General features: G+C 38.3%; 1 protein-coding gene across 4 annotated transcripts in view; it reads right to left on the bottom strand.

Moving 5' to 3' along the window:
* Nucleotides 1–20,417, bottom strand: part of LOC149815447 (piezo-type mechanosensitive ion channel component) — a 195,499-nt gene that overhangs the window by 44,278 nt on the left and 130,804 nt on the right. For 3 of the 4 annotated variants that reach the window (XM_089989670.1, XM_089989673.1, XM_089989672.1), the window contains 4 exons: nt 11,263–11,421; nt 9,770–10,273; nt 9,529–9,676; nt 9,250–9,394 (listed from right to left, as the gene is read on the bottom strand). In XM_089989670.1, coding sequence (XP_089845796.1) covers nt 9,250–9,394; nt 9,529–9,676; nt 9,770–10,273; nt 11,263–11,421 — 956 coding nt within the window. The remainder of the gene's footprint in view (nt 1–9,249; nt 9,395–9,528; nt 9,677–9,769; nt 10,274–11,262; nt 11,422–20,417) is intronic. The other variant, XM_089989671.1, reaches the window with a different exon arrangement.

Below are 20,417 nucleotides of genomic sequence, written 5' to 3'. Positions count from 1 at the left end.
TTCAATATTCCAGGCGATAAGAGTCTAATCCTCCATGTGCACTTGAGAAATATTCTAACATTCCAACTAGACAATCATCCCGAATCTCGAGGCCTCCAGGAAAGTTTGTATCATACGAGTCTTTCTCACCCACATATAGGGCAGTTATTGCATTAATTCACTCATATGAAGAACCATCCACATATTTTCAAGCAAAAAATGATATCAAATGGATAGAAGCCATGAAAGCTGAATTAGATGCACTTGAAAAGGCTACTACATGGAATATTCAAGATCTTCCTCCAGGGAAGAAAACTATAGAATGTCGATGGGTTTATAAAATTAAAACCAAGAGTGATGGTACTCTTGAAAGATATAAAGCTCGTTTAGTAGCCAAAGGTTATGCCCAAGAATACGAGATTGATTATGAAGAAACCTTTGCTCCGGTGGCTCGTATGACTACTGTCCGAACCATAATTGCCTTAGCTTCTATCAAAAAATGGTCTATTTTTCAAATGGATGTCAAAAATGTTTTTTTAAATGGAAAGCTAGTTGAAGAAGTATATATGGAACCCCCTCCTAGTCTAAGTATTCCTAAGGGTAAAGTCCTTCGCTTAGAAAAAGCTCTTTATGGACTTAAACAAACACCAAAAGCTTGGTATGCTAGGTTTAGTCGTGTTATGATTGATATTGGTTTTCAATTCTGTTTAACTGACACTGCTTTGTTTATTAAGAATTTTGATGCAAGGATCATTGTGCTTCTTCTCTATGTGGATGATATGATCATCACCGGAAGCGATAAACAGGGAGTTGAAACAATCAAAACACTTCTTAAATCTCATTTTGAAATGACTGATTTGGGCTTGTTGAGATATTTTTTAGGCATTGAAGTTGCTTATTCTCCTAGAGGGTATTTATTATCTCAGACTAAATTTGCTTTTGATATTGTTTTCAGGTCTGGTATTACTGATGATAAGAAAGTTGACACTCCAGAAGTTGTTAATGTTAAAATGAAGATTGATGATGGAGAACTTCTTACAGACCCTACTCCTTACAAACAGCTTGTCGGAGCACTTTCCTATCTATCCATTACCAGACCAGATATAGACATGTTGTTCATACAGCAAGTCAATTTCAACATACTCATACTTTTGTTCATATGGGAGCAGTCATGCGTATTATCAGATACATCAAGTCCTCTCTTTCACGAGGACTTTTCTTATCTTCCTCCTCTTCTCTTAATTTAATTGCATATACTGATGTTGATTGGGGAGGTGATCCCAATAACAGACACTCAACCACTGGCTTTTGTGTCTTTTTAGAGGAATCATTAATCTCGTGGAGGTGTAAAAAGCAGTAGAAGGTATCTCTCTTATCCACCGAAGCTGAATACAGAGCCATGGCAACCACGACCATGGAAGTAGTTTGGCTCCGACGACTGCTTGTTGACATGGGAGCTAAAACAACAAAGGCTTCACAAATGTGTTATGACAACAAAAGTGCGATCTACATTGCCAGTAACAGAACATTCCACGAACGCACCAAACACATCGAAATAGATTGTCACTACGTCAGAGAGGAATATCTACACGGGATAATTGATCTGCCATATGTCACTTCAGAATATCAGTTAGCAGACTTCTTTACAAAGCCTCTCGCTGCTCCCCGATTTCACTTTCTCTTAGACAAACTTTTGCTCATTGTTCCGTAAGTTTGAGGGGGAGTGTTAAAATGTAAAACTGTACATATATGTATATATAATAATATTATATTATTATATATATATATATAAATACATTTTTCATTTCTTTCTTTTCTGTAATTTTTTTCCTTTATTTTTATTTTTTGTCTTTATGTCATCTAGTTCAGTTTGAACTAGAATGACTGTTGATAGTCAAGTCCTGTCCAGACTTGACTAGCAATAGAGCTGTTGGACTGACACAGTCCAACAACTCTTAATAGAGCTGTTGGACTGACACATTCCAACAGCTCTAAATAGAGTTGTTGGACTGTGCCCAACAGCTTATTGAGTCCTCTTTCGGCTGTGTATATAAAGGGGTGCAGCCCCTCTTGTATTTTACTCCAATGCTTCTTAAGCAATTGGTTTTTCATATCAATAAAGAATACATTTTTATTTTTATTTTGTTTCCAGTTATACCCTTTTTAAGGGTTATGCTTTAGTGTCATTCTTGACACTTGCCCTTGTTAATCTAAGCTCGTGTTTCGAAGATCCCCATTTCATTTCAAACTACATATGGGCCTTTGAAGGGCAAGAGCATGTGTTGTTCATGTAGTGGTAAATTGTAAAATGCATTGCAAAACTATTATGGTATTACTTTTAAATTAATTACACTCATGAACTTGATAGGGCAAGGGCCCGAATTTGTTATTGCATGATGATTTGTATAACTGTTCTTGTTTAAAGAACTCTTAATTGATTAAAAATGGTAAAAGTTATCAAACAGTGTAATAAGTTTTTTCTTTGGTGGCCCTTTGAAAAGGTGGGAACCTCGAATGATGATCATGTGGGACCGTGAGGATACTAAACGCCGTGTGCATTTGTTTTCTCCAAGAACCTGATGTGTGGTTCGTATTTCCGGTCACGATTGTAGGGAACTCCCGCCACTTTGTCTGGGGTTGGTGTTGTTAGACTCAACTGCAGTTATTGGTATACCGAGAATGACGTCAATGGATGTTGATGTTCTTGTCATCCAAGCATTAGGTGATGATTCGTGATGTTTTGATTGATGGTGATAATTCTTGATGTCGGTCGAGGAACATGTGTAGAACCCAGTAAATAAAATACAAATTGTGTGTTAAGATACCATTGGGAACTGCTTTGAGAACCTCAGAAATTTAGCTCATTTTTTAGTATCCGCAGGTTTTATATAAGTGAGAATTTAAATGTATGCATTAAGTAGGGACATGCATGCAAAAGCAATACTGATAATTAAATTTAAAAAGTTATTCATATAGGTTGCATTGATTCATGCATCCCTAAATGTGCATTTTTGCATGAAATTGTTGGTTGTTTTATTTAAACTACTTATATTGCAAGTTGGTTCTGAATATGTGTTGTTTGTTGAGCCCTCTTAAACTTATGTTTGATTTGATTTATGCTAATTTTCTTACTGTTGGATTTCGAGAGGGTTTTGTAAAAGAACTTTAGTTCCTACCCGTTTTTAAAAAATCTTTTTAGGTACTGAGACACAGTGATGGAGGGACCAGTTGGCTGGAGGGAGCGAGGATTACAATGTGGTGGCTCGGGTTTTGAATGTGTTAGGGAGTTTTTGTTTTAAGAGAACATGTGAACCCTAAATGAGGACTATTCAATTAAATTTAATTCAATACAAATTCATGATTTGATTTATTTTATGTGTGAAATGATTGTTGGGTTGTGTATATTAAATATGTAATGTACCCCGGGTCCTTGGGATATTTTCTGCAATGTTTTAAAATTATTTATTCGTAAAAAAAAATTCTGTAAAATTTTGAGGGTCAGTTTGGGGTCATTACATTTTATGCTCAATTTAAACCATTAGATGTGTTTATCAATACTGTGAGAAATAAGCTTTGTTTCAAATTGATTTGATATAAAAAATGTAAATATTTTATCATGAAATTTTAGTAAGATATCAACCGATGATTTTTTTTTACCTCTTTAAAATACACATCTGAGCATAAAGATGTTTAATCAATTACATGTTCTCCATTCAACAACAATCATAAACACATCTAACGGTTCAGATAGAGTATAAAACATCAAAAAACTATGATTTTTGGAGGGTCCTAACAGTGACCTAACGAAACAAGGGCAGAATAATTCTCTCTCTCTCTCTCTCTCTCTCTCTATATATATATATATATATATATATATATATATATATATTGATGTGCCCCAAGTTTTGGTGCATGTTCTTCAATATTATGCAATTTCATGAATTTTGTGACATGTTACACTTAATTACACACTTCATCTATAGTTACAATCATATGTTTGTTACTAAATTTAAACATTTATTGTAATATTTTTGTTTTTCTTGATGTTTTATTTTTTTTTGTCCCACTTACGCCTCGCCTAGTCCTTTTAGGTGTCTTCCGCTTAGGCTCAGACTAGCGTTTTTGACAACTAAGATATTACCACCTGAAGTAGGAGTCCAAACAGGTTGATAGCCTTGAAACTCAATTGCCACCAGAAATATACACCCAAAACCTCAATCAAACTCAACCACAACAGTCACAAACTAATGCAATACAGTCACCAATAGTAAAATACCCCAATGATAAGCCTTTTATCACAAGCCGATAAGACCAGTACTCTAAAAAATACTATTACAGCCTATAATAGTACCCTACAAAACATATCAAAACTCACTCAAATCACTATAGAATGCATCCAAATGCTTTCATACTGAAAAACAACCAGAATGCATCCAATCTGAACCAACAAAAGCTACCGATAAGGTTGATATGAGCAGATTTCTCAAATCTGGCCCCAAATCAACCTACTGTCCAGAAAATATTCAAAAATCCGTAGAAAATCCAATAATGATCCGATTGATGCTATTCTTGGTTTGTTAGACTCCTAAAATCATCATCTACCAAACCCCCATGTCAAATAATGCAGACTCAGAACTTCATGTGGGCGTGATGATGTCATCAATTCGAAAAACGAGCCCAGCTGCGAGAGAAGCCAAGAATGAAGCCTCCGACACCCTTCCGTAAAACCCACGGGAAAAAAAAATTAAGTGGTCGGATCCAGACCCGAGCCTGGCACCCACCTCTCCCACTCCTATTTAAGAAGCACGGGGGGTAGGGTTTTCTCATTCGAGAAAAACCCTAACCCCCCGATACTACGCTCCCCTTGCTCCTCTGTCGCCGCCCGGTCTCCCCTCTTGTCCGACCTGCAGCTCGTCGACGACGCCGACCTCGTCGGCCACCGTCCCTACTCCCTCGTTCGTTCCCCTCTCTTTCGCCCTCTGTTGTTGCCGAAACCGGCGCAGACTACCCCACGCCGGTCGTCACGCCCTCCCTCACGTTTCGTTTTCCAACCACCAACGTCGACGACCCACACTGTTGTTGTCCCCCTTCCCTCACGTGCTCCCTCTCTTCCCTCGTTTCACCTAACGCCTCTTATGTCCTCTGCAGCTCGCCGAAGCCCTTGCCGGCGACCCCACTCCGCGTCAAGCCCTCTCAGGTAACTCTCTCTCTCCTCCTACATTGTCTTCTTCCTCGTTCCCTTCACCTTCTATTTTTTTTGGCAGGGGTGACGCCCCTGCTGCCTGTGTGCCACCGACGGGCAGGGGGCTTTGCCCCTGCCCCTCCTATTTCTCCGGCAGGCAGAGGCAAAGCCCATGCCTCCCTCTCTGTTTCCACTGTACACAGGGTAGGGGGCGAGTGTCCTCTGTATTGCAGGGGAGGGGTCGAGCCCCTCCCTGCTTCCTTTGTACGCAAGGGAGGGGCCGGACACCCCCCCCCCCCCTCCCCCTGCTTCCTTCGTATGCAAGGGAGGGTTCGGGCCCCCTCCCTATGTCCTCTTTTTGCCGGGGAGGGCCGAGCCCCTCCCTGCTTCTTCTGTACTTTCCCCGCAGGCAGGGGCAAAGCCCCCCCTACCCCCCTCTTCGCATTTTCGGCCTCCCTTTCTACTTTCGTCAGTGCCTCTTGCTTTTTCGATAGGTAGGGACGTAGCCCTGCCTCTGTATTTTCTGGCTAGCAGAGGCAGAGCCCCTACCTCCCTCCTCGTCCTCGGTCCAGCCGACATCCCGTGGGCAGGGGCAGAGCCCCTACCCCCTGCCTCTTTTCTGCAACAGACCGCCAGGGGTGTGTCCCCTGCTCCTTTTGACAGGACAGGCAACGGGCGGGGGCGCAACCCCTGCCCCTTTCCTCCCTTTTTGAATCGACAAGCGGGGGTTGTGCCCCTGCCCCTTCTTGCTTCTTCCATTTTCTTTTTAGTATACTAATGCGTTGTACTTTCGCAACATGCTTAACGGAGCCCTCTCATGCCCCGTAGCCCGAGACTGTCATTATGTATGCTCGAAGATGATCTCAGCACTGCGACTCCCCAAGGTAGGGAAAAGTTGCGCAAAGGACAATGAACGAACTAAAAATTAAAGCAATTAAAATTAAAGACTAAAAATAGAAAAGAAAGGACCAAGGACAATATATACGTATACATATATGTATATATGTATGCTTTTAACTCAAGGACATGGTTTTGTGATCCTTGTCCTATTTACTTTTCTGTCTTTACTGCTTTCTGTTGGCGCCACACTTGATGTGCTCAGGATTTTCTTTTCGCACTTATTTTTTTGTCTTTACTGCTTTCCGTTGCCACCACGCTTGATGTGCCCAGGCTTTTCTTTTTGCATTTATTTTTTTGTCTTTACTGCTTTCCATTGCCGCCGTGCTTGATGTGCCTAGGCTTTTCTTTTCTTTTTTCTGTCCTTACTGCTTTCCGTTGCCGCCGTGCTTGATGTGCACAGGTTCTTTTTCGCATTTAGTTTTTGTCTTTATATTCCTGTCTTTACCGTTTTTGGTTGCCGGCTCTGCTTTTGTACTTTTATTTTCTGCCTCTTGTGACTCCTCCCATGCATGCCCCGCAAGGACACCTACAACTTCGCTCTTTTCAAAAAAGATGCGAAGTTGCGTACAGGTGTTTTAGTCTCGAGAAGAGAGTTCCCCGTATGGGGCTTCGACTTCTCGAGCGCTGTTGTGCAGGGCCATGCTGAAGCATTCTAGCATCTGGCCCCACCCCGAGTCGATGCACTTGTGAGAGATATTTCGGATCCGTGGCGATCCAAGAACATGTATGATGTTATCTATTTCGCAAAGTTTTAGCCTGTCAAACTTACTTGTACATCATGTTGTTGTGAAACTCTGTGTTGGGTTGTCCTCGAGAAACCCATACCCCTATCATCGTAACCATACTTTTAGACATGTATGATTCTACAATGAGTAGGATGAGAGGCATTGATAACCGCGAAACGTGTGATGTGCACTTGTTGAAACACATTAGAATGGTGATGATTCGCCTTCACAGGCAAGATACTCGAGTGGGTCAGAAGACCAGAGCATGTTAAATATAAATTAAAATAATTACATCATTTATTTCACAACACATTAAAGCTGGGGTTTCTTTTTGAGAAACTCATACTCCTCTCATTGTGGGTGTACTTTTAGACAGATACATTGTGTACTACGGTGAGAGGTTTGTAGTTACCTCGAACGTGCAATGGCACGTTGTTGATGTTTCGCCTTCATAGGCAAGATGCTCGAGTTGATCGGAAGACCAAAGCACATTAAATATAAATTAAAATGATTACATCGTTTATTTTACAACACATTAAAGCTGGGGTTTCTTTTTGAGAAACTCATACCCCTCTCATCGTGGTTGTACTTTTAGACAAGTACGTTGCATACTACGGTGAGTAGAATGAGAGGTCTGTGGTTATCTCGAACGTGCAATGGCATATTGTTGATGTTTCGCCTTCACAGGCAAGATGCTCGAGTGTGTTGAAAGACCAGAGCATATAGAATGAGTCTTTAGTTAAATAACACCTGACGTATCCATTTGACCCACTGTTTTTATCAAGGAAGAGGATGGTTTGGTACAAAACTCCGATGGATAGGTTGTTAACAACTACCCTTCGGGCAAATAACTCGGTGTCCCTAGTCATCGGAGTTAGGGGACAGGACTATCAAAAATTATTCTAGGTGATAGATCTCATAGACTTCTATAGAAGTTGAATACATCCTTTGAGCGAGTAGCCTTTGGAGAATTCTCTCTCGGTCATTGGTCGTCCCCTTAGGAGCGAACTCAGCTAGCTAACCGGGGTATCGAAAATACATGGCATAATAAACCTCTGGATTAGTCTCAATTGTTTCTACGTGTCGTGCCTTGTGCGTACCCGCAAGGTCAGCTAATATCGAAACAAAAGTTATCATGCTCACATTTTTGTTGAATCTAGATTAGTTCATATTACTTGTCAAATCTAAATTTGTTCACGTTAACTTGTTGAATTGTGTATCATGAATGCATTTGATGCATATGTTCACAATATTTGTGGTTGAGCCTCTTGTGTTAATTAAGTGCTTATAGCTTGTGACTATGAATTGCTTATCTTGTGATAGTTAGCTGCTAATTTGCTTATGTGAATCAAATGTTCATGCTGGAGATAGATTACTTCTTGCGTAGTTAAATGCTCATGCTAGTATAGTTTAATTACTGAATTAAATTGCCTATCATGCTAGGATAATATGCTTTGCTTTAAATTTTGGTTTCATATTGTCTTGTTTGCGTACCTACCAGTTTTTTGTGAAACCGACTCATTTTATGAGCACAGGTAACAAATAGGTTTTTCAGACAACCAATGGCGTGATACGAGATGGCTCAAGATCTCACTCTTCTGCTCGCAGTTTGGTGTCCTAGATACCTGTTTTGGTTTTGAGTTTTGTACAAGGGGAAACCCTAAATTTTGTTCAACTAAAAGTTTATCATTAATGAATATTTGACTCACTAATTGTCTTGATAAAAATGTTTTTGATAATAATGGTTTCGAAGATGGATTTTTTTTACGGTAACGTGCTCAAAGTTGTCAACTTGTTTTGCTTTTCAAAAAAATCGTTTCCTCTGATAAAAACTCTGAAAAATGAGAGGTTTTCTAAGTATTTTCAAAGGTTTACAAGTTTGAGATTTTGGGGCGTTACACTTCTGCTATACTCCAATAACCTCTCCCTAGTGTGAATATGGCTATGATAACATATCACAAGAGGAAGAAGAAAGAAGCACTAAGGAGAAAAGTATAAGGCACAAAGCAAAGAAAACATCATTAAGCTAATAAATGAATGGTTACAACAATATATGAGGGTCTATCCCTCTAAGGCACTACAGGACAAGAATGGTCAACTCTACAGCCCTACGATTGAGGTAAAATACAATAGTACTCGTATTAAAGCTCATATTACATTTCATAACAGCTGTAACATACAATAATCCTTTCCATTTTATGTGCTCTGTAGACGAGTACTGCACAATCATATGCAAACAAAGTATCTAATTGCCCTCAACAAAGAATGATGACGTGCAGTTTGAGAAAACTAGAAAATTCATTATCAGAAGTTCCCTTCCTATTTTCAATGAAAATACAGTCCCAGGCTCCCAGCTCATCCACATGCATTTTCCTAAGAGCTGTTCTAATAATTCCTTTGGAGAGAGGTTACAAGATGCCAGGACCTCAAAATGCAAAAGGCTAAGGTTGGGAATAAACTTACCTATCACAAGTAGGAAGGTTTTCATAAGGTATTCTCATCCTCAGATCAGCACATTGTAACCTGATAAACCGACCAACTGCCAGCACAAATGTCAAGTACAGACTCCAGATGCTGAATTTGCTAAGAGTCTCCCCAAGGATTCCCTCTGATCATATACAATAATATGAAAACCAAAATGAGATAATATAGAAATATTTACTATTCTTTTCCAAACTAAGCATTCAAACATTAAGTAGTAATCCAACATTCAAACACCAGAGGATCACCAAAGGAACATACGTGGTGTCTCCTCAGACACGATGATCACTGTAGGTCCCTTTAAGCCCCTACAGGCTTTTTCTTCCTTATCTGATGCATTAGTATCATGAAATGACCACCATTGCACACTCCCTTGATTCAAAACAAGATCACCACTGACAGAGTCCACCTATTTGATGACAGAAATAACTTTAATTACAAATACAATGCCAACCCAAAAGTCATTTCATCTAAAGTCACAGAAATAAGTTTATGCTCTTACATCTTGTTCAAAGAGTCGCACTTCACCAGAACCAGTGACCTTAAAAAATCTTGGATAAACATTGTTAATCCTGACACGATCTGTTGTTCCATTTAGCACATTTTTTAGTTCTGCAGGATCTGGAGGCTGTTCAACAGGGTTCTTGTACTGCACCACCTCCTTCCCTTTAGGCCTGTCCCTAGTCAATACCCAAGAGAAGAAAATGTGCATGTTTGCCAGAGAATCCATAAATTTCAACTGAACCATGTGAGGGACTGACCACACGGAACTAGCATCAGCTTGGCAGCAAATCAACTGAATGTCTTTAACATTGTATGTCTCCAAATAACCCTTTGGGTCCAGGTAAAGGTCAAAACCTGCTGCCTGAAGATCTTCCCAAGGAAGCATTTCACAAAGAGTAGTTTGATATAGGGTCAGCCTTCCACCTGATGTTTTAATATCAATCTGAACGCTTACATCCATAACAGGGTTGGCAATGTTTGTGGGATTCCCACTGCTGTACATCTGCATGTAAAAGCATATGAAATCACATACAACACTAGAATCCTGAGGATCTGACCATTTTTAGGTAAAATAAATCCAAATAAGAAAATTCAATCAGTAAACTGGTTCTGGTTGCAAAAAACTATTTAAGCGACACCAGCTGCAAGTTGGAAAATGTAGGATTTTGATAATAATTAAGAGAAAAACACCACATTCTTTGCAGAATACAGCAACATGATTCCTTCAGAATTTACAAAGGGAGAACATGATAATTCAACATTGCAAGTAGCCACAGACTCAGTTTTTTCTCACACTTGTTGCAGGTACATGAGATAGTAAAAGGGAAAGCAAATAATAAACATCTCGAATTCCCCCCCCTCCCCCCCCAAAAAAAAAAACTCGTAGCATCTAGCCATGATGCAATAGTCTTTTAGAAACTATACTGTTATAATCATGAACATGTAATTTCTATAGCACCTATTAATATGTATATAAATTAACCAGAGCATTTATTATCAGTGTCATTGTCATTAATGAAAAGAATTATAAGGAATAAAAATGCCACCAAGAGAAAGTTTTGTCCTCATACATCAAGGACACATGATCTAAGAACTTTCAGAGAGCATAACTCCAATTCAAGGGTTCAAGAAATATGCACTGACCCGTGATCTCAGTAATAAGAATTGTATTGTGAATGACTAGATAATAGAGAAGAATTTATTCTCAAAAAACATAAAACAATATAAAGTGAGACAAACATATGTTGATTAGACGTGTTATTGCTGATGAATGTTTTCCAACACAGAAAGTGGCCCTAGCCAGTACTTCTATAGGCAACATGTTGAAATACAAAAATAAAATGATAACCAGACCAGGAAAAGACCATAGCTCTAAATAAACAAACATAAGCAGAAAATATATCTTAAATCACCAGTTTAAACCTCATATTTCATTCACTACAATTTAACCACAAAATGAACCCAATAGCAATGAGAGGAAGAGCTTCTTACCAGCATTGGTGCCCATATAACACAAATCAATATGAAGAATAGGCAAATTCCACTGCAAAATTTTGTCATTTTAGTTTGCTTCTGCCCTTGTTGATGTGTTGCTCTATTCAAATCCGCATCACATTTGACAAGATACAAGCTTGCATAGATATCCTCCAACTAAGAATAGAATACATAAGACAGTGAGCAAATCAACACAACAGGCAACCTTGCAACATGAGATGGTCTTCAGAGACACAGAACAGTTGCAGCCTTGCAGGGCACAGTCTTGAAAAATAAAATTCTGACCATGAAGGAAAAACTGGTACCCATAGCTTCATGATGCATAAGATTTGACAATGTATATTGTCGTATAATCTCCCAACGCATAATCTTACACACACACACACACACACACACACACACACACACCTCTTGGTTAACTATTATTTTCATTAAAAGAACTAACCATTTCAAACAAGAGGTAGGAGAAAAGGTTGCATTTAATATCCAGTCCCATTACATATTTTTCTAGGCAGACCTAACACAATGCCTACTCTTATTGTCCAGCACCAATTACTTCTGTAATAAGCCCAGAGAGTTCATAAACAATACATGGATCACTCAGGCAGCAGAGTAAGTTTGTAGATATCTGTTTCAGACTAGATCACTCTTAGCCTTTTCAGGTGCATTTGTGCAAGAAAAATTCTTCTAAGCTTGCTGGATTTCAAGTAGGCTATGGTTTTCCATTTTTAAGTATTACATATACTAAATGAAAAATAAATCACCACACACCAATATACATCAGTTAGAGTATGAGAAGATATCAACATTTTAGTTTCATATCCTTGTTATTTTAATAAAATGCTAAGAGTGATACAATTGAAAAGTGCAGAAAAAAGAAGGTTGAAAATTTTTAGTTTCAGGCCCGATTTATATAAAAGTCAATGCATGAGTTCCTGCAGAATCATTTTGTCCCACTTACCAGCCCCCTCTCGGTCCTTTTTGGATTAACTTCGCTCTTGGTCTCTGAAGTTACACTTTGGTCAAAGACCCATATTCACAAGAATTTGACACGTGTGATATCAAATGAATTCCACACAATAATAAGTATTTCTATTTTGTTTTCAACAACCATAATCACACTTTAGCTGATAAACAAGACACATCTTTTCTGATTGCCCTAATTCCCTCTTCATATCTTATTGAAGCTAAAAGCTTCAGCAACATAGTCTTTCACGTCACCACTTATTGTTCTCCTTCCCCTTGAGAGCTCAAACACTCACATGTCACCCTGCTATACTAGTGTTATTGGAAGTCCCAGTAAAGGAATCTCACCTTTAATGAGAAGTTATCTAAAGATAGCAGACAAAAAATGCGTGAAAAAGCCACATAACTTTGAAACCATGTGACCACACTTATTAGAACTAAGACAAAGAGCAAATATATTAGGCCCTGTGTATAGTAAATCCTATAAAGCCAGTGAAATTGAGCAAAATGGAGAATTCCTGATTGTTTAATAATGTGATATTGCTGTGTATGTATTATTAGTCTCTTGTGCTACCCCTCCTATATGTACATAGCATTATTTATTAGGGGTACTCATGTAATTTGTCAGTAGGTTAGAGAGTCAACAGACTTTGTCTTTTTGTGTACCAAAAGGGGTCGAACCCCCATATAATGTATCTTCTTTTCAGTGTTCAAGCTAATGAAGCTATTTTTTTTAGCCTCAAACTCGTCTTCTTCCTCGTGCCCATATTGGGATTCTCCCTTTGTGTTTGATATGGTATCAGAGCCATATCTACACAAGGAGAAGGCTGCTGAGTAGAAGCAAGAGATGTGCAGAGCAGAGCTTCATCTCGTCACTGTTCCGGTACACCTCAAACCAAGGTTGCCAAACTAGGAAGCGGAAGCGGGAAACCATACGGGAAGCGGAAGCGAGAAGTGAAGCATTTTAAAATTTATAGGAAGCGGGAAGCGAAGTATCAATTTAAAAGCAAAATATTAAAAAAAATGAAGCAATATGGTAATTGAATAGGAATCGAACAAGAAACAAATAAAAACTAAAATAAAATTGATCATTCTTGTATTTCATGATTTTTCAGTAAAAGAGTTAAATTTTTGTTAAAATCTAACAAAGATGGTTACTAATTTAAAGAAAGTACATGGAAAGTGAATAAAAGCGTGAGAGAAAATACATGAAAAGAAACGTGAGAAAAGCATATAGGAAGCATAGACCATGTGTGTGAGAAGCATAGAAGAAGCGTGGGGGAATCGAGATTCCCATGAAGTTTCGGAAGCGAGGAGTATCGCGCTTCCGAAGCGAGTTTCCGGGAAGCGAGCTTCCCACCTACCTAAGAAGCTTCCGGTAACTCTGCCTCAAACTGCCTGTTGGTGATGTCAGCACCCCAAAGTGACTGAGTTTGGTTAATCTGAGTTGGGCATTTGTTAGGGTATGATTTTAGAAGTATTGTGAATAAAAAATCTCAATCATCGGAGTAGCATTCAAATTGTTATGAATTTTCTAAGCTATATTCTGAAATGGCGATGAACAGTGCCCTGTTTTGCATTTTTGGCTTGGTCTGACATATCGACAGGTGTTAAGGTATGGGTTTAGCATCATTTTGGTCATTTTTGGGTATGTTTGCTGTTAGAGGTGTTCTGAGTGATTATCATGTAGTTTTGGAGGAGTTCTATTGACGTTTTGGGGTGTTCTTGAGGGGCGATAACCTGATTATTGCCCTTGAGGACTCTTCTTGGCTAGGTTGATTAGGGTTTGGGTATTGTTGGAGATTATTTGAACCTTAATCTTGGTGTGTTTGGAGGCTCGTTGGTGTGAATTCTTGGGTTGCAAGTCTCATAGGAGTTTCCTTTTCTTTGTCCCGACTGTGTGTAATGGAGTTTGGGACTGTTTTCTTGTGTAATTGTATACATCCAGTTTATATTGGGGTTGCTATTTGGCTGTACTTCTGTGTATTTTCCCTTGTGCAGCAACTCCATTGTAGTTTGGGGGTTGTGTGTGTGAGAATGGAGAAGGAGGATGGCATTCAGCTGGTTCCCGTGAAGCTGGACGGGAAGAACTACGCCTATTGGGCTGATTTTGTGTCAGACGTAATAGTCGGGAAAGGTCTTGGTGGCTATCTGGATGGCTCAAATGACAAATCAAAATTATGTTACTTTGTTCAATGAATGGGTGCATTGGGTGGTAAACAATGCAAAAGTGAAGACATAAATGTTAAGATGTATGCATTGTATTATATATCTAACTATACTCATGGCTTATTGTATCTAGTCAAATGCATTTTAATAATGCATTTGGATTTCATTTATGTTGTCATTTTTATTGTTTCTTGTGCCTCGGGTTCTCTGCCATTTCATGACATGATATCAGTACCAAGAAAATTTTCTTGGTATTTTTCCTCTTTGGGTCTTGGGATTCTTTGGTTCGAGTTTGTGCTTCATGAATATGTATGACTTAAATTCAAGATAGATCTTGATCCACTACGTATCTTTGATATATATATATATACTTATATATATATATTGGCTATTTTTACTTGAGTTGTTATCTCATGCGTTATGCCTGAGAAAGCACTCATTTTACCTATCTTTGATTTTTTTTAAGTTCTTTCATTGAAATTTTTTTGTTTTATGCTTGTTAATTAGTAAATGATTGAGCTCTTTGAACTCTCTCTGGTATATGGGGATATTTTTAAAATCTTTAAATGTTTTTCAAATTTATTTAAGTATTATTGGATTTAATTGCATTCATATTTATGCCAATTTAAAATTTTATTAAATATTTTTATAAGGTTAATAATATTTATTTTATTTTGTGAAATGATATTTATACATGTGTGTGCTTCTATGAGATCTAGTTTGAATCTTCGGTTTTTTGAACTCTCTTAAATTAATGTATATGTGTGTGATCTAGTAGTTTTGAGCATGTGTTTTCTTATTGTTTTTATGGCACTTAGATACTTTATTCGAGTATTTCGTAGTCATAAATGTCAAAGCATGTCTTCTTTGTGTATATGACTTCAAAATTCATGTTCCATCGTTTTGAGGATTGTGATCTTTTGTTGAGGCTAATCCTTGTGAGCATGACTTAGAATTGTGTGGAATTTGTATGCATGCATATTGCATAATCTTAAATTATCTTTTGTGTGTGAAGTCTTTAGTAACCTTATTTGATGATGTATAATGTTATGAGATTTTTACATATGAATGAGGACATTTTCATGTGTGAGCACTTTATAAGATTTTGATATGTTTTCTTAAGACATGACATGTTCATATTTTTACCTTGGTTAGATTTGTAATACATGCACTTGTATTGAGTATTAAGTAGAGTTACGGAAGCGCCCCTACTATAGAGGAAGCGCGCTTCCCCGATACGCGCTTCGGAAGCGCGAAACGCGGCGCTTCCGAAACATGTGGGGAAGCGCACGCTTATGACAGGAAGCGTGTCCCCCTTTAATGGGGTACGCGTACCCCATTAAAGGGGGGACGAGTACCCCATTAAAAGGGGACGCGTACCCCATTAAAAGGGTATGCATACCTCATTAGAGGGGTACGTGTACCCCATTAGAGGGGTACGCGTACCCCATTAAAGGGGTACGCATTTTACCATTTTACCCTTTTTTTTTAAGAAAGATTTTTTTCATTAAGGGTAAAATGGGAAATTTCAAAAAATCGTGAAATAAAAACTCGAAAGAGAGGCTTAGGGTTTTTTTTCATGCCTCTTTCGAGCCTCTCCTCCTCCCTCTCTCGCTCAGCCAATTTAGCAACCTTTTTCAGCGACATTCTCCGACGACCAACAATCAGTTGAGTGGTTGATTTTCTATCGATTTTTTGGTGATTTTTGGATATTGAGGTTTCTTATGTCCAGATTTAGTTTTTTGTTTAATGTAATCCAATCGGTGAGTGTTTGGGTCTCGGATGGATTGTATTTTGGTCGTTTTGATGTATACCATCAGACAAACGTGATTTGAGTTGATATTATTCATGTTTGGTTGAGTTCTCGTGATGCTTATGAAGTGGTACTAGAGGCGGTAACCTGGATTTGGCTTGATGCGCTTATCGGCATTGTGAGGTAAGTTCATCTCATTGTATTGATGGCTTGGATATCATGTATGATATTTGTGGTAGTATGGATGTGATATACTCAGTTTGGATGTGAACTTATTGTTAGTTCTCGCTTACTTTTGGTGCCTATAGTTGAGTATTCATATTCATATGAAGCTAGTTGTATGATATTTTATTGGTGTTATCGTGCCGAGTTTTAGATATATTCTGCATATTTTTTCTTGGTGTTCTATTTGTGTGCAGGGACATTAACAACAAATACAATATCTTGAATCTCCAATGCTCAGCCAATTTTACAATGATGAACACTAAATTCATGTATACGATCTGGCAATCAACATAAAAAAAAAACAATAAAAATTGGGAATCATATCCCAAAATCATTTCCCTTTCGCTTCTCATTTGAATCCTATGTCGATTCCTTTTTCGCTTCTTAGGTCGTTTCCGGTTCGCTTCCTATATCGCTTCCGAGACGCTTCCTGGTTCACTCCTAAGTCGTCCCGCGCTTCCCGTTTCCTAAAATTTTAGAAGTGCCTCGCTTCCCGCTTCCGCTTCCTCAACTGGCAACTTTGGTATTAAGCACTTTTGCTTGTATCTTAACATGCATTAGATCTATAGGATCATATTGTGATGCATGCATTCTTTGGACATTATAATATGCATTCTTTGTGCATTATTGTGAGCTTAATAAAATAATATTTTTTAAGTGTGCTCTCTCACCCTTAGTGGTTGGTGCTCTCTTGCCCTTAGTAGATTGTGTTCTCTTGGTTTATAGGCTTGTATTTGTGCCCTTAGTGGCCTTGAATGTGAATCTCTCACTTCATTACATGGCCTTGAATGTGAAAATATTGTGTATTTGTGAGAATTAATAAAATTAATATTTTAAGTGTGGTCTTCTTTGTGCCCTTGGTGGCTCTTTTGTGCACTCTTGTGCTTATGTTTGTGACTTAAGTGCTTCCATTGCCCTTGTGTAGCCTGTGTTTTTTGCCCTAGTGGCATTATGATTATTTCGCAATTGACAATTTCCTATGTCACATGGGTGTGGTACTTTCAAAAAACTTGGGTGCGGGTGTGCGGCAAAAATATAAAAAATTATATATATATATATATATATATATATATATATATATATATATATATATATATATATATATATATATATATAATTTTTAAGTTTTAACAGTTAACAACAGTAACACTAATGAAATAAAAAACAATTATCATAATATCATCAAATAATTTATTACCATGCATGCAATAAATCAAATTAACAATCTACAATTCTATTCTACATCATAAAAACTAACACCACAATTAAATCAACTTAAATATATTATAGAAACAATCAAATAACTAAAGCAGAAAAGAAGTAAATTATATAATATACTAACAAAAGAAGCAGTGGACCGAGGGAAAGCGGGGCCCCGCCCCGCCTCACCCCGTTTGGACCGGGGATGAAGGGTATGAAACGGGGATGGAGGCAGAGACGAAGGTTAAAATCCATCACCGTTCGGGGATGGACGTACCCTTTTCCCCGCCCCGTCCCCGCCCCCGTCCCTACCACTTTTCCCCGCCTCATCCCTGCCCCGCCCTGCCTCATCCCCGTTTGAACCGGGGATGGAGGACATGAAACGGGGATGAAGGCGGGGGTGGAGGTTAAAATCCATCCCCGCCGGGGATAGAGGTGGGGATGGAGGTTCTAATCTTGAGGCAGGACGGGGGTGGAGACCTTGTCCCCCGCCCCGCCCCACTGCTATCCCTATATGCATTTGTGAGATTTGGTGGATTGTGCCTTTGTGCACAAGTGTTCTAAAGGGTTCTTGTTGTGCATGTGTGCACGTGCTTATCGTTAAGAATATTAAGGTCTTGATCATAGTATCTTGTTGAAGATACTTTTACATAGTATCAGAGCAAGGTTTGAGAAAGAAAGATCGTGCATTCTCCATATTCTTGGGTCACCTCGAAAAACGTGCCTTCAAGCTATTGGAGATTGGAGTGGATCATTTTATTCGGCCAATATTTTAGAAGTCTTCTTTGTCAAGAAAGACTTAAAAATCTATTGAGGTACGTGTTTTCTTTTTATTTCTTTCCTATCTAATGGGCGAGAAAGACTCCTACTTCTCCCTAGGGTTTAAACTCAATGGTTGAAACTATCATGTTTGGGCCGGTAATATGGAAGCCCATATTAAAGGGAAGGGGCTATGAGGGTATGTTCAAGGTTCGATACCGGAACCCGAACAAAAAATTACTATTATCGAAAAAGGAGATATAAAGATTCTTGAAGGAGAAGAATGGCAAAGAGCTCTTGAAGATTATTCAAAGAAACATGACGAATGGGAAATGAAAAACTTCAAAATCTTATCGTGGTTTTTCTCATCCGTTGAAACCAAGATCAATGCGAACATCATCCAATTCAAGAAAGTTTCTGAAGCTTGGCTATATCTTGAAAAAATGTATACTTCAAGAGATATATCACAGAAATACTACCTTCAAAAGAGGGCTTTGACCTTACAACAAAATGAGATGACTATTCGAGAATACTTTGCCAAATTGTCTTCCATTTGGGACGAGCTTGCTATACTTGAACCCAAATGGAGTGGTGAAGCTATCGAGCTTAGACACAAACAACTTGAGGAAGATCGCTTCTTTAACTTCTTAAATGGTCTTAGACCCGAATTTGAACAAATTCGGTCTTCTCTTCTTTCTTCTTTCTTCTTTCACATCTCCCGCCATTGAAGATGTTATTACAAAATTAAGTGGGGAGGAAACCCGTATGGGCATTAGTAAAAGCAATCCTAGTATCCTTACTACCTCTTCTATTCAAAAGGAAAGTGAAGGAGTGAATGTCGTTTCAAGACCGGGCAACCATGTGAAGGCTTACAAACCTCCTCACTTTAAGAATCAAAATCAATGAGGAAGTTGGCAAAATGGAAAGAAAGACTATAACAAATTAACTTGTCATTTTTGTAAAGAACCGAAGCATATCAAACCAATTTGCCCAAAATGGAAGAAATTACTTGCAATGGCCACCACCTCTCAACCGGAAAAACGACCATCATCTTCAAATGGTTCTCTTTCTGTACAACAAATTGTGGAAGCTCTTCAACTTCTTCTCAAAGGAAGAATTTCCGGAGCTGCTATGTCAACCTCTTCCCCTCCCGGTAAGACATCTTGGCTCTTAGATTCTGGGGCATCATTTCATATGACCCCAAGTATTTCTTATCTTTCCGAATACTCTAAAAACTCTTTTTCGTCTTTTGTCTCAACGGCGGATGGAACATCCCTTGAAATTAAAGGAATAGGCAATTTCGAAAAACAAGATTTTTTTTATTCCAAAAATTAGATTCAGACCAAAACTAAATTTAAATTTACTTTCGATTTCTCAACTCTCGGACCATGGTTGCGATATAAAATTCTCTTCTAATAAATGTTGGATACAGGATCGCCGGTCCGGGAGATTGATTGGAGAAGCCTCTAGGAAAGGAGATCTCCACTATGTCAATTTTCTTCAAGTTCTCAAGAATCAATTTTGTAATGTTGTCCAAAATAAAGATATTTATGTATGGCATAAGAGACTTGCACATCCCAATATTGTTAAAATTTCATATTTACCTTTTGTTAAGCATCTTTGTAAAAGAGATTTTACATGTAATGAATGTATTTTGGGGAAAATGAAAAGTTTACCCTTTTATCAAAAATCCATGTTTACAACAAAACCTTTTGAAATCGTTCATTCCGATGTATGGGGTCCGGCTCCTGTGATATCTAAAGAAGAATTCTCATATTATGTGATCTTTGTTGATGATTACACTAGGTATTGTTGCATATACTTTCTCAAACATAAGCATGAAGTTTTTTCGACTTTCAAAACTTTTCATATGATCTTAAATCAATTCAATGGGAACTTAAAAATCCTTAGATCTGACTCGGGAGGAGAATACCTATCAAATGAATTCAAAAGTTATCTTGAAAATTTTGGTATTCTCCATCAAAAAATCTTGTCCCAAAAGCCCTCAAGAGAATGGATTAGCTGAACGAAAGCATAGGCATATTATTGAAACAATTTGAACTTTGCTTATTTCGCAAAA

Source organism: Nuphar pumila, chromosome 15 (genome assembly GCF_984573655.1).
Source record: "Nuphar pumila chromosome 15, dmNupPumi1.hap1.1, whole genome shotgun sequence".
NCBI classification, from domain to species: Eukaryota; Viridiplantae; Streptophyta; class Magnoliopsida; order Nymphaeales; family Nymphaeaceae; genus Nuphar; species Nuphar pumila.
This window is presented reverse-complemented; position numbering and strand designations above follow the sequence as displayed.